The sequence below is a fragment of the Phalacrocorax carbo genome, chromosome 10, assembly GCF_963921805.1.
Source record: "Phalacrocorax carbo chromosome 10, bPhaCar2.1, whole genome shotgun sequence".
In the NCBI taxonomy this organism is placed as follows: Eukaryota; Metazoa; Chordata; class Aves; order Suliformes; family Phalacrocoracidae; genus Phalacrocorax; species Phalacrocorax carbo.
In genome coordinates this window covers 3,428,602-3,441,903 of record NC_087522.1, presented here as the reverse complement: position 1 = coordinate 3,441,903, position 13,302 = coordinate 3,428,602, and the positions used below count along the sequence as shown (strand labels likewise).

The 13,302-nt window shown below is 68.0% G+C and overlaps 1 protein-coding gene across 1 annotated transcript; it reads left to right on the top strand.

The window, feature by feature from the left end:
• Positions 1 to 616: 616 nt before the first annotated feature.
• Positions 617 to 13,250, top strand: LLGL1 (LLGL scribble cell polarity complex component 1). Its single transcript, XM_064461436.1, has 23 exons — positions 617 to 827; positions 3,658 to 3,755; positions 5,849 to 5,930; positions 6,007 to 6,122; positions 6,539 to 6,697; positions 6,776 to 6,938; positions 7,033 to 7,168; positions 7,256 to 7,310; positions 7,465 to 7,622; positions 7,715 to 7,932; positions 8,020 to 8,087; positions 8,408 to 8,561; positions 8,979 to 9,083; positions 9,302 to 9,594; positions 9,678 to 9,831; positions 9,910 to 10,063; positions 10,159 to 10,442; positions 10,719 to 10,983; positions 11,097 to 11,211; positions 11,312 to 11,406; positions 11,519 to 11,642; positions 11,749 to 11,828; positions 12,093 to 13,250. The coding sequence occupies exons 1-22, from the start codon at positions 747 to 749 to the stop codon at positions 11,825 to 11,827; spliced, it is 3,156 nt and encodes a 1,051-aa protein (XP_064317506.1). The 5' UTR covers positions 617 to 746; the 3' UTR covers position 11,828; positions 12,093 to 13,250.
• Positions 13,251 to 13,302: the final 52 nt, after the last annotated feature.

Genomic DNA, 13,302 nt, shown 5'->3' with positions numbered 1-13,302 from the left:
GCAGGGAGGGGAAACCCTGCCCTGCCTGGGGTGACTCACCCCAAACCTGGGTGCAGGGCAGGGACCTCCCCACACAACCTGGGAACAGTCGTCAGCCAGGGTTGGGGCTTGAATTCTGATGGTGGGAGCCAGCAGGGTGCTGAGCACAGCCATGCGTGGCGCAGCTGCCGTGGCTCAGCACCCTGCCGGCACATGGCCCAGTAGCCGTCGTGCTGCCGTGTCGCTGATGCACCCCATGGCAGTGAGTCCCATGGGCCAGGATGGGGCCCTGAATCCAGGACACCCCATGGCTGTGTGGGCCCTGTGACCACGATGAGCGGCTTGAGGATGCCCCGGAGTGAAAAAACGAAATAAAGGGGTAAAAAAAAAAAAATATACAGTGGCCACAGAGGGCGCATGTGCTGGAGAACTACAAGTCCCGTCGTCCCCCGCGGCGACGCATGCGCAGCGCGTATGGGCGGTGCCGCGCCGCGCTGTTCGCGCCGTAGGGCGTTGATTGGCGGTGGGGGTTGTCCGTCAGGGCCGCGCCCGCCCCGCCGCGGCGGTGCCAGCCCGGGCTCGGCGCGCGGTGCTCGGTGCTCGGCGCGCGCACCGGTACCGGGACCGGGACCGGGACTTGCACCGGTACCGCCCCCTCCCTCGGGACCGGCACCGCCCGCCCCGGGAGCGGCACCGGCACCCCCTGCCCCGGTACCGGCACCGGGATCGCCGGCCCCGCCCGGTACCGCGCCGCCACCGGCCCCACCATGATGAAGTTTCGGTTCCGGCGGCAGGCTGCCGACCCGCACCGCGACCGTCTCCGCCACGACCTCTTCGCCTTCAGTAAGGTGCGTCCGGGGCGGGGGGCGCGGTGGCGGACCCCGGAGGAGGGGGGCGGGGCGGCGACCACCGGGAGGCACCGGGGGCGTCGGGCAGAGCCCCGGGGGCGGGGTTCGGGCAGTTCCCCGGTGGCGCAGGCTCCGGCACCCCCCGAGCGAGATGCCGCCCCCGGTGAGGGGAGCCGTGCATGGGGCACCGCCCCCCACGGGGCCCGGGGTGGACCCCCGGGGGGGGGAGTGACGGCGGTGGGGAGCCTCGCACCGGACCCTCTGCTGTCCCGGGGCGCGGGTCTGGGCCCGGGGAGAGGGCACCTCCGGAGGGGGCAGGGCGCCCCGGTGCAGGCGTGGAGGGGTTGCACCCGCCGCGGGTGGGTACCGGGACCCCTAGGTGCAGGATGCGCCCCGGGGGCGGCAGGCTGGGGGTTCCCCTCCTCCGCTGGGTTGCAGCGGACATCCATCCCCGTCTCAGGGGGCACCTCGTCCCGTACCCGAGGGGCACCCTAGGGCAGGGTGCGACCCCCCCCAAACCGGCGTGACATCCCCCTTCCCCAGCCCCACTGGTGTGGGGGCTCCCCCGAGTGCCCCGGTTCCTGCACTGCTCCCTGCCCTGTGCCTTCCCCCAGGCCTTGCTCACCGGCATCGCAGTTTTGGGGTACCCCGCAGCCCCCCCACCCTGTCCAGCCCCAGAACATCCCTGGCTGCACCCCCTGTGTCCCATGGGGGCACTCAGCCCCTCACCCCAACCTCCCCAGCGGTGGGATATGGGGGGGGCTGGACCCCCTATGTCAGCAGGAAGGGCTGTGGCGATGACCTCTGGGCCTGGGGGGTCCCTTTGCACCCCAAAGATGTATTTCTGGGGGACTGGGGGGCATCAGAGGCCCAGAGCTTGGCCCCCCTGCCAGCAGCGGAGGGGGCGTTCTCCTTTCGACCCCCTCATGTGGCGCATGGAGCCCCCTGGACTTGTCAACCCGGGAGGGACCCTGCGAGCCCTCGGGTGCTGGCCTCGGTGCGTTGGCAGGACGGGCCATGCTGGCGGGTGCCCACCTGGGGCTCGGTGCGCCCTGTCCTGGGAGCCCCATGGTATTGGGACCACCTTCCTGCCCTGGCCCCGAGGCAGGAGAACGGCAGCAGCAGCCCCTGGCTGAGCCCAGACCATGTCTGTCCATCCTTCGGCAGCAGCAGCCTGGCACCGGGCTCTTGGCCAAACTCATGGTGGGGACCCTGGCATGCGCCGGGGGGCACCCTCAGATCGCCCCACAGCGGGGCCGGGCTGGGAGGTGTCGGGGTACACCGCTGTGGGGGGGGTCACAGCCAGCACCCACCGCCCCGGCATAGCCCCGTCCCCCGCCCCAGACTCACCACTGCGGGTGAGGGTCCGGCTGAGGCTTGAGGCTCAGCCCAGCCAGAGCCCCTCGGTTTTGGGGAGGATCCTGCCCAAGCAGGCGCCTTGGGGGGTCTGTACCCGGCAGGGTGTCCTGGGGGACTGCTCCCCAGCCCTGCTCCGGCCAGCCCGGTGCTGGGGCTGCCAGCTGCCCACCTGCCTCCCATTAACGGTTGTTTTTCCTCCCGAGCTCCAGATCTGCCTGGGATTTGCTGTAATTTGGCCGGGAGCGCGCCTTGGCCGGGCCGGCACAGCCTGCCGGATGCGGCCCCGCTGCCGGGTGGGAGGAAGGGCTGCACGCAGGGCGCTGCGAGCCAGGACCCCCTCTACGGGACTTGGGATTGCAGGGGAGCTGGGAGGGCGCTTCTGGGGGAGCGTCGAGGGGGTCTTTGCCAGTGTCATCATACCAGTCCCCGATGTAAAGCATCACTGGGGACAGCAGCAGCACGGGGACGCCCAGTTCCCACTGCCATCCTTCAATGCGGCGTGCGTCCCGGGGGGACCCGGGGTGACCCTGCGTGGGGCTGCCGAGGGGACCGGGACCCACAAGTGTCTACTAACTTGCCCCTCAGCCAGGCTGGGACCCTCTGGATGGGCTGGGGACATTGGCATGCTCCTGAAGGTGGCCCTTTGGAGGGGAGCGGAAGCCACGGGGGTGACGGTGGCTGTGCCGGCGGGTGCGAAAAGCCGCCCCGGTGTGCCTCTCAGCCACCCCAGACAAAGGGAGCGGGTCAGGATCCGGCCAGTCTGGCTCTGGCGGCCTCCGTATCGTCTGATCGCGCCGTCGCCGCTCAGCCAAGCTGCCCTTGGGGCTGCTCCCCCGGGAGTCCTGCGGTCCCCGGGGTGGCGGGTGCCCCCCACGTCCCCCCGCTGCCAGGCGGGCAGCCCCTCCCCAGCTGGCAAGCCCGGGCAGGCTGCCACTGGCCGGGACTTCCTTGGGAAGGTGCCCGCGGGCGGCACCCGGCTCCAGCAGGGACATCCCCGGGGCTGGCGGGTCCCGCTTGCCTGGTTCTGCCACCCGGCACTGTGGACCCCCGGGGACGTTGTGATGGGGGTCCCGCCTGTCTGTGGGGTTGAGATGGACCCTGCTTACCCGTCCTGGGCTATCTGTACCTTGGGTGGGGGGTTTAGGGTGGGGGGTTCCCTTCCCCAAAGTGCCGGCGGGCGGTGGGGCGACTTGCGCGAGCTCACACCTACCCCAGCCCTTGGTGTGGCTGTTGGGTTTGGACTGGTTTTGGGGTGTCAGGTGGAAATTGGGTGAGGAGTGATGTCCCCCCTCCCCAGGACCCCCTTGGTGGCAGTGGGGGACAAGGCAGCGTCCTCATGGCCCTCCATTGTGGGGGTGAAGCTCAGGCTGGTGCAGGATCAGAGCCATGGGGGTGAGAGGGGGCTGTGGAGGGGTTTGGGAGGGGTCAGGGGTGGGGGGTCCTGGCTCTGACCTGCCTGTCCCCGTGGCAGACGGTGGAGCACGGCTTCCCCAGCCAGCCCAGCGCCCTGGCCTACGACCCCGTCCTGCGCGTGATGGCCATCGGCACCAAGGCGGGAGCCGTGAAGCTGTATCCTTTTGCCCCAGGAGGGCAGGAGGTAAGGACCCCCCCCACACCTCCCTGGTCACCCCCATCCTGGGGGACGCTGGGAGACATGGCCGTGCTGCTGCCGGCCCAACCAGCAGTGTGCTGTCCCCCTCCTCCCTAGCTCTGTGGCGTCTGTCCCTCTGTCCAGCTGGGCTGCAGCTGGGCTGGGTTGGGAGGGAACGGCCGGAGAATACGCCCGCCTTGCCCGAAAGGCCAAGGGAGCAAAGGGGCTCGGCAGTCCCGGGCATCTCAGGCGGGGGGTGCTTCCCAAAGTCACCCCCCTTATCCCGGGGGGGCTCCTGTCTGTACTGGCCTCGTCCGCGCAGCCTTCAGGGGGTGCAGCGGGGCCTCTGGCCGGCCCAGCTCTGGGTGGGGGGCCAAGGGGGGGACGACAACGCAGGGCCCGGCCAGGCTTTGTTGCCGGCGGCACGCAGGGAGACTTCAGAGGGCTGCTGGCGGGCGGCCAGGGCTGGATGCGGCCCGCGCTCGGGGGCCCCACGCCGCAGGAATGCGGGGTGGGTGTATGGGGGGGGCGTGGGGGTGGCTGCGCCAGGGTCGGGGTTGGGGTGGGGGGGACCACCGCGCTCCCCCTCCCCCAGGCCGGCAGCTCGCTGCCTCCCGAGCACAAAGATGGCGTTTTTTTGTTTTTTTGTTGGCTTTTTTTTTTTTTCTGCCGGGGCCGCCCCGATGCCAGCCCGGCCGCGATGTCGCCGGCTGCTCCGCTTGGCTGCTTCGCCGTGGGGTGCTGGCTCCAGCCACCCCCCGGTTAAACCCTCCCCAGGGGCTGCGGAGCTGCTGTTGTGGGGGGCTGCGGTGCCCTGTCCTTCCTCTGTGGGGATGTTTTTGGGGTACCCGGCTCGGAGCAGATAGTGGGGCTGCATGGTCCAGTGCTGGCACTGCAGCTGGTGCCCACCCAGCTCCACTCCGGCTGCCACCGAGAAGATGCTTCTGGAGGTTCACGGAAGCTGGGGCCGGGCGAGGCAGCAGCTGGAGCTGGCCTGACTGGTGCTACTGGTTAGAGGGGGCACCCGTGGGTGCTCCCTGGCCGGGCTGGGTGGATCTGGCTGCAGACAGCCCGGCATCAAGGGGATGCCACTGCCTGGGGGATCCCCCAGGGTAGCTGGGGGTCCCTGGGCTTGGACCCCTATCGCAGTGAGCTGGTGCCACCTGTTCCCTGGTGCTTGCCCCAAAGGTGGCTTTTGGCCAGCGGCGCTATTTTGGGTGGGGAAGGGCCCCGGGATGAGTGAGGGCAGGTGGTCCCTTCCATCCCCACAACCCCCTTGCATGTCCCCGTTGTGTGGCCTCCCCAAAGCCTCGGTGGCTCTGGCCTGGCTCTGCCAGCTCAGCTGTGCCCGGCGCTGCCAGAGAGCTCCTGCCTGTTGGTCCAGGCAGAGCCACTGGGCTCGTTCCCCATGCTGAAGGCACCAGTGGGGAGGACCACAGGGGTCGGCAGGTGGAGACCCCCAGCACGGAGCATGTCGAGCCCTAGTGCCACCTTGCACCGGTGGCACTGGGCTGGGGGAAGCAGCTGGCTGGATCCAGGGGCTGTCAGGGAGGCGCCGGGTTGGGGTGCACCCTGCGATGCTGGAGCTGCCACGCGGGTCCTGCCCCGGTTCCTGCTGAGCGGCGTCGCTGGCGGAGGAGCAGGGACCAGTCGGGTGAGTGAGGCCCTGCCGGCGCATGCCGAACCCCACCCTGTTGCCGGTGCGGTGCGTGCCGGGCTGGCCGGGGTTGCCGGTGCCTCTGCACAGCCACAGCCCTGCAGCTGAGGAAGAAGGGGGTGGCAGAAGGCAGGAGCTGGCCCGACCTGTGCACACCCACCCCAGCCACGTGCCGGCCACATCCTGACCCGGGGCATCCCAGTTGGAGGTGCTTGGTGCTGGAGATGATGGTACCAAGGCTGGATCTGGCACGGGGTGCTGCTGGGGATGCTCAGCCCTGGCTCTCCATGGGGTCACGGGGCTAAATTGGCTTCTGCTTGCAGAACTGTGACCTGGGGGAGAATCTGGGGGGTCCAGGGGTTTGCTGGGGTGGGGAGAGCTCTACCCTCGTTGCTTCTTTGACGGCCCCCCCAGTTATGGTGCGCCGGGCGTGGAGCTGACGGGCTTGCACAAGGAGACGGCCACTGTCACCCAGCTGCACTTTCTCCCCGGCCAGGTAGGTGGGTGTCCCTGGGGGTGCCTTGTGGCAGCTCCCCTGGCCCCCCACCCACCCCACTGCTGTCTCCCCACAGGGCTGGCTCCTCTCCCTGTTGGATGACAACACGCTGCACCTCTGGGAGGTCTGCCAGAAGGATGGCTGCTCCCACCTGGAGGAGACCCGCAGCTTCGGCCTCCCAGGACGCCCAGGGTCCGACAGCACTAAGTACTTGCCCGGGGGGGCGGTCCCCAGCTGCCCCCTTCGTGGGGCTGCGGCTGGGAGCGATACCTCTGCCAGTTGGGAACGGCGCGTGGGAGAAGCCATCTCTGCTCGGGCGGGATGGTGGCCAAGGTCCCCTCAGCGGCGATGTTTTCCCTGCCGGGATGCTCCTCTGATTCCGACTGGGATGCTGTGGGGGTGGGAACACAGTGCTGGGCTTTTTATAGGTGCTGGCAGGACTTGGGAGTGATTAATGGCTCTAATTGCTGTTAGCGCTGAGGCTGTTCCTGTCCTCCTGGGCCAGCAGGGATGGGGATGCAGTGCTGGGCAGGGGACGTTTGGGGTGTCTCTGCTGCTCCCCCAGACCCAGCAGGAGGCTGATGCAGCCCCCCCGCTCCCCCCTCCAGCTGCTCCCCCGGCATCACGCGGGTGACGGTGGTCCTGCCGACATCTGCCTGCGCGGTGGCCTGCCTGGGCACTGAGGGCGGCGTGGTGTACTTCCTCGCCCTGCCTGCCCTGGTGCTGCTGGAGGACAAAACCCTCTTTCCAGATGAGATCCTGCAGAGGTGAGCCCCGCCAGCCCTGCACCCCCTCCCCACTGCCCCGAGACCCCCCTGATCCCCCTGTGTGTGTCCCCCATGCAGCGTCCCCGATGACTACCGCTGTGGGAAGGCGCTGGGGCCAGTGGAGTCCATCCAGGAGCATCCACGTGACAGCAGCCAGCTCCTCATCGGGTACAGCCGGGGGCTGGTGGTCCTCTGGGAGCAGAGCACACGCACCGTCCAGCACCTCTTCCTGGGGAACCAGGTACTGGGAATGGTGGGGGGCTGGTGGGACCGTGGCCTTGTGCGTGTCCCCCCACCGTGTCCTGGGTGTTGAGCCCTGCCGTGTGCCCCTGCAGCAGCTGGAGAGCCTGGCCTGGGAGCAGAGCGGGAAGAACATCGTCAGCTCCCACAGCGACGGCGGGTACATGGTGTGGGCGGTGAGCGGTGCAAGCCAGAGGACCCAGCAGCCCGTCATGTCCACCATCCCCTACGGTACGGGGAGGGTCACGGGGTTGGGGGCTGATCGCCCCATCCCGGTGCCGGTGCTGCAGCCACAGGGTTGGTATCTTTTTGTTTCAGGTCCATTCCCTTGCAAAGCCATCAGCAAAATCCTCTGGCGGACCTGCGAGTCGGGGTATGTCCCCGCAGCGTGGGTGGGGGGGCTGCTCCAGTGTACACCCCCCCCCAACAGCCGGGTTGGGCTGGTGATGGCCACACGGGGGATCTGGGCTGTGGGGAAGATGCCCTGCGAGGTCTGGGGTCTGATGGAGGCTGTTCAATCCCCTCAGGAACCCCTTCATCATCTTCAGCGGGGGGATGCCGCGGGCCAGCTACGGTGACCGGCACTGCGTCAGCGTGTTGCAGGGCCAGACCCTGGCCACGCTTGACTTCACCTCCCGCGTCATCGACTTCTTCACCGTGCAGAGCACCGAGGCGGCTGAGGGAGGTACGTCACGCCGGGCACCCTGGGGAGGGAGCGGTCGTGGTGGTGGGGGGTGGTCTCTGCTAGCAGCAGCCATGTCCTGCCCCCCTCGCCAGGCTTTGAGAACCCCCGTGCCCTCGTGGTGCTGGTGGAGGAAGAGCTGGTGGCCATCGACCTCCAGACGCCGGGCTGGCCCACCATCCCTGCCCCATACCTGGCACCTCTCCACTCCTCCGCCATCACCTGCTCCTGTCATGTCTCCAACGTGCCCCTCAAGCTGTGGGAGAGGATCATCAGTGCCGGCGAGCAGCAGAGCCCCCGGCTGTCCTCTGCGGTGAGTGATGGGGATGGCAGGGTCCCTGAGCCCCCCAGGATGGGCTGGCAGAGGGGTGATGCCTGCTCCCTCCATCCCTCCCTCCAGGCGTGGCCCATCGATGGGGGGAAGAACCTGGCCCAGGAGCCCACGCAGAGGGGACTTCTCCTCACCGGGTGAGTGGCCTGGCAGTGGGGGGAGGGGGTCCTGGGAAACCCAAAATGTGCTGTGGTGGTGTGGGGACACATCCTCAGCCCCTTGCTGTGGCAGGGCAGTGGGATGGGGTGGTGGGGGGGTCCAGCCCTTTTGTTTGGGTGACTTGCCCCCCTTCTCGTTCAGTTTGATGGCTGGGCAGGAGTGTATCACCCGCTGCGTTGTCCCCCCCCTTGTCCCCCCCCCCCTTCTGGCACGGTGGCTGCCAGCACACAGACGGCTCTTGTTAGCCGGGCAGATGTCAGGGCCCCACACTAACAGGGCCTCCCCGTCCCCTCTCCAGGCACGAGGACGGCACGGTGCGGTTCTGGGATGCCTCGGGGGTCTCCCTGAAGCCCCTCTACAAGCTGGGCACCGCCAGCATCTTCCAGACAGACTGCGAGCACAACGACAGCCTCAACCAGGCGGGCGAGGAGGAGTGGCCGCCCTTCCGCAAGGTGAGGTTCCTGGGGCCGGGGGGGGGATGCTGCTGCAGACCCCAGCACCCCCCTGCCTCCGACGGCACTGGCGCACGCCTGGAGCTGGGTACGGAGGATGCACCCGCTGGAGCCGTCCCGGCTGCACGCTGGGGACGTGTCCCCTGGCTCAGGGCACACTTGCCGCGTGATGCCCTGAGGGGACACAAGGGACGCTTGTTCCGCGTGCCCCGTCTCACGGGCCTGCCCCAGCACGGGGGGAGAGCCGGGGGACGTGTGGGGACAGACCTTTCCCGGGCGAGATGCCCAGAGCAGCCCGTGCGCCGCAGCCGGTACCCGCCAGCTGGTGGGAGGGGACGTGGGGGTGCACCAGGGGGCTGCTGTGCAGCTGCATGAAGGCACCCAGCCCCCCCTTCCCTCCCTCCCTCCCTCCCGCAGGTGGGCTGCTTTGATCCCTACAGCGATGACCCACGCCTGGGCGTGCAGAAGATCGCTCTCTGCAAGTACACGGCCAAGATGGTGGTGGCCGGCACGGCAGGGCAGGTAGGGTGGTGGGGGACAGAGTGAGGGCTGCCGGGCACCTCTTGGCTCCCCGCTTGGGGACACAGGGCACAAGGGGGGGGTTTCATACCCTGCAGACCCCCGTGCCCATCCGTAAAGGGTGCCTACCCACAGGGTTGAGCCCCCAGCTTGTAGTAGGGTGGCTTTACCGGAGTGGGGTCCAGCATATGTCCCCCACTGCCTGTGCTTGTCCCCTGTAGGTGCTGGTGATGGAGCTGAGTGATGAGAAGTCAGAGCACGTGGTCAACGTGGCCACAGTGGACCTGCTGCAGGACCGTGAGGGCTTCACCTGGAAGGGCCACGACCGGTTGGCCCCTAGGAACGGGCCCCTGCCCTTTGCTCCTGGCTTCCAGCCCAGCGTGCTGGTGCAGTGCGTGCCCCCTGCTGCCGTCACTGCCGTCACCCTCCACTCCGAGTGGAACCTCGTGGCCTTTGGAACCAGCCATGGCTTTGGACTCTTTGACTATTACCGGCGCAACCCCGTGCTGGCCAGGTATGGGGGGGATCTCGGTGCCAGGGACCCCGCTGGAGTGACGTGGCAGGGGTCTGGGTGCTGAGCAACATCGGTGCTTGCAGGTGTACGCTGCACCCCAACGACTCGCTGGCCATGGAGGGGCCCCTGTCCCGCGTGAAGTCCCTCAAGAAGTCCCTGCGGCAGTCCTTCCGCCGCATCCGCAAGAGCCGGGTGTCTGGGAAGAAGAGGCTCAACGCCAGCAGTCCCTCCAGCAAGGTGGGCAGGGAGCGGGGCCGCCAAGGCTGTTCCTTGTCCCCACCGGGCAGGGTCTGACCGCTGTGTCCCCCTCCCCAGGTGCAGGAGGCCAACGCACAGCTGGCTGAGCAGGCGGGACCCCCTGAGGTGGAGATGACACCCGTGCAGCGGCGGATCGAGCCCCGCTCGGCCGATGACTCGCTCTCAGGGGTGGTGCGGTGCCTCTACTTCGCTGACACCTTCCTCCGAGATGGTGAGACTCCCTTTCCCCGGGAAGAGCCCCCGAGTTGGGTCTGGCTGGTGCCACGCTGTGGGGAAGGGGCTCTGACACTGCTCTCATCCCCGTAGCTGCCCACCACGGCCCCACGATGTGGGCAGGGACCAACTCTGGCTCAGTGTTCGCCTACGCCCTGGAGGTGCCATCGCAGGAGAAGTTTTCGGAGCGGGCGGTGGAAGCAGTGCTGGGGAAGGAGATCCAGCTGATGCACCGGGCGCCGGTGGTGGCCATCGCGGTGCTGGATGGGCGGGGGAACCCCCTCCCCGAGCCCTATGAGGTCTCACGGGACCTGGCCAAGGCCCCCGACATGCAGGGCAGCCACTCCATGCTCATCTCCTCCGAGGAGCAGTTCAAGGTGAGCGTGGGGCTCGGTGTCCTGCTGTGGCAGGGATGGGACCTGCCACCCACATGTCCCGTGTCCTTTCTGGGTGTCCCCATCACCCCAGGCGTAGGGATGGGGCTGGAGGTGACTGGCCAGGTCCCGGGACGCTCCTGCACCTGTCCCCTGGGGTGGTGGCTCTGAGGGGAACATGCTACCCTTGGCTCTCGCGGTGGGAGGCTGCTGGGTCCCCACTGAAACCCTGCAGATTCCTGTTCCCCCACGGCACCTGGCTCCTCTCGCCTCTCCCAGGTCTTCACGCTGCCCAAAGTGAGTGCCAAGACCAAGTTCAAGCTGACGGCGCATGAGGGCTGCCGGGTGCGGAAGGTGGCCCTGGTGAGCCTGGCCAGCGCCGGCTCCGAGGAGCGGCTGGAGAACTGCCTGGCTTGTCTGACCAACCTGGGCGACATCCACATCTTCACCGTGCCCGGCCTGCGGCCCCAGGTCCACTATGGCTGCATCCGCAAGGAGGACATCAGCGGCATCGCCTCCTGCGTCTTCACCAAGCACGGCCAGGGTGAGGGCACCAGCCCTGCGCTGGGGGTGATGTCCCTTCCAGATGGGACATCGTTTCTGGTTGCAGCCCTATGGGGTGTCCATGAGGCTTTTTGTTGTCCCTCCCCATTCCAGGTTTCTACCTAATTTCACCGTCCGAGTTCGAGCGCTTCTCTCTGAGTGCCAGGAATGTGACGGAGCCACTGTGCCGGCTGGAGGTCACCCGGCTCCAGGACACCTCCTGCCTCAGGTGGGCTGTGCCCCGGGGCTGCGGGGGCTTGGCCACGGCAGCACCCCTGTACACCTGCCCCATGGCTCCGGCAGTAACTTCTCCCCACATTTCCTTGCAGTAACAGCTTGACGGCGACGCCGAAGCTGCCACAGGCGAACGGCACCCATGTCCCGCACAGCCCCGAGGGCCGACCCTCCCCCACCGACAGCGACCGTGAGTGATCGCCCTGACCCCGCCACGCGCACCGCACCCCCTTGGGCCCTGCTCCTGGGCTGGCTCCGTGCCGTGGCTGCCCCCCAGCCCTCCTATCCCCATGGCTCCCCAGGGTCCCCCGAGGAGCACCCAGCTGCCTTCTCGCCCGGCCCCATCGACTCCCCCAACAGCAGCATGGAGAACCCACTGGACACCACCGGGGACACCACCGTGGAGGAAGTGAAGGATTTCCTGGCGTGAGTGTGGGGAGGGAAGCGGTGTAACCAGCCCCTGCGGCCCCTGCTGCCAGCTCCGAGGGGCCGCGGCAGTGCCCCGGCTGCCCCTCACCCTGCTCTGCCCCAGGTCCTCGGAGGAAGCGGAGAGGAACCTGAGGAACGCCAGCGAGGACGAGGCCCGGCCTGCAGGGATCCTTATCAAGTGAGGTGTGTGTGAGAGGCCGGTGGTCCCCAGGGTGGGCACGGGGGCGGGTGGTCCTGCACCGCTGTAGGGATGCGGCTCCGGCTGCAAACCCCAGGGTGCTGCGGGGTTTGGAGCTGGGATCCCGATGCAGCGCCCTGGCATCCCTATCCATCACGGGGAGGATGGGGCTGTGGTCCCTGGGGCTTGCGGAGGAGCGGGGAGCAGGGTGGTGGCGTGTCCTTGGGGGAACCCCCAGCTCCCCGTCTCAGGGGCTGTGTCACCCACAGGCATCGCCGGCCTCCCCAGCCCATCTCAGTGCTCGGATTCCCGGGATGCGCGACTCGACTGGACCCCCCCACGCCCCCTCCCTGTGTAACGTAGACTCGCCTCTTCTCTAACATCCGCGCTGGCCGCCGGCGCGCCCCGGCTCCGGCACGCTCCCCCCATTCCTCCCTGCCCGGCTGCCGGCCCAGGCCCCCCCGCCGACCCCGAGCCGGGAGCCGTGGTGCACAAACTCTTCCCGGGGAAGATAATTTTCTCATTTATACACGGTCGAGTGTCACTGTCCCCTGCTCCAGAGCCCCCTCCCTGGGGGCTGCTGCTGCTTCCCCAGCTCCAGGGGGAGGGCTGGGGCTTGTGGACCCCTCCTCCTACCCTGGTTTTGGTCCCTCGGGGAGGTGGGGGGGCCGAGAACCCCTGGGCACGGCCCCCCCCATACCCTGGTCTCTGTTTACATGCCCGGCTCCCTGCAGTTTACAGCCCTGTCCCCTGCCTGCCGGGAGGCTCCAGCTGCCGCACAGGGACTGTCCCCTTCCCGGGGGAGCCCAGCGTGGACCCCTTGCCTCCCGGGTGGGCATGAGCAGCCTGGGAGGGGATTGGGGGGGGTCACAGGTGGCCTTTTTCTCTTAGTGGCTTCTCCAAGGGCTATTCCCCAGGTTGGGCTCTGTGCCTGCTGCTCCTTTCTGACACTAATTCCTGCCACGGGTGGGTTTGGGATGAGATTGCACGGGAGGGGGTGGACGGACACACCAGCTCCTGGCCTGTGCTGGGTGCAGGGGTGGGGTGGGGGGGCAGATGGGGCATGGGGCTGCCCTGGGGTCTCACTGTGCCAAATCCCTCTCCCCGGGCTCCCCAGCCCAGCCTTGGCCTCGCAGGGGGCTGCAATGACAGTGGCTCTGTCCCCCAGTCACTCATACCTGCCCCTCTCCTTTTGGGGATCTGGGGCTGTTTTGGACCCCTCCCCGGGCTCTCTTGCGGTACGTGTGTGGTGGTGGTGGGGGCTGGGCAAGGCAGTGCTGCCCTGGCCTCCGTCGCTGCCTGCCGGGGCTGTAGCATCCCTGGTAGAACACCCCACCCCCCATCCTTTTTTTGGTAAGATGAATTTAGCATTGTTTAGTTATTAAAAATACTGGTTTTTAATATTGAAAATAAAGCATTTAATATCAGCTGCCTGGGCTGCAGGTGTCTGGGGAGCCAGGTGAGTGCCAATGCACCCCC

What these genes read in the sequence shown, in the direction of transcription:
- LLGL1 (XM_064461436.1), top strand. Translation starts at nt 747, where the DNA reads ATGATGAAGTTTCGGTTCCGGCGGCAGGCTGCCGACCCGCACCGCGAC. An exon ending in ACCTCTTCCTGGGGAACCAG is followed by an intron (nt 6,939 to 7,032) that starts GTACTGGGAATG and finishes GTGCCCCTGCAG; the next exon opens with CAGCTGGAGAGCCTGGCCTG. An exon ending in CATGTCCACCATCCCCTACG is followed by an intron (nt 7,169 to 7,255) that starts GTACGGGGAGGG and finishes TTTTTGTTTCAG; the next exon opens with GTCCATTCCCTTGCAAAGCC.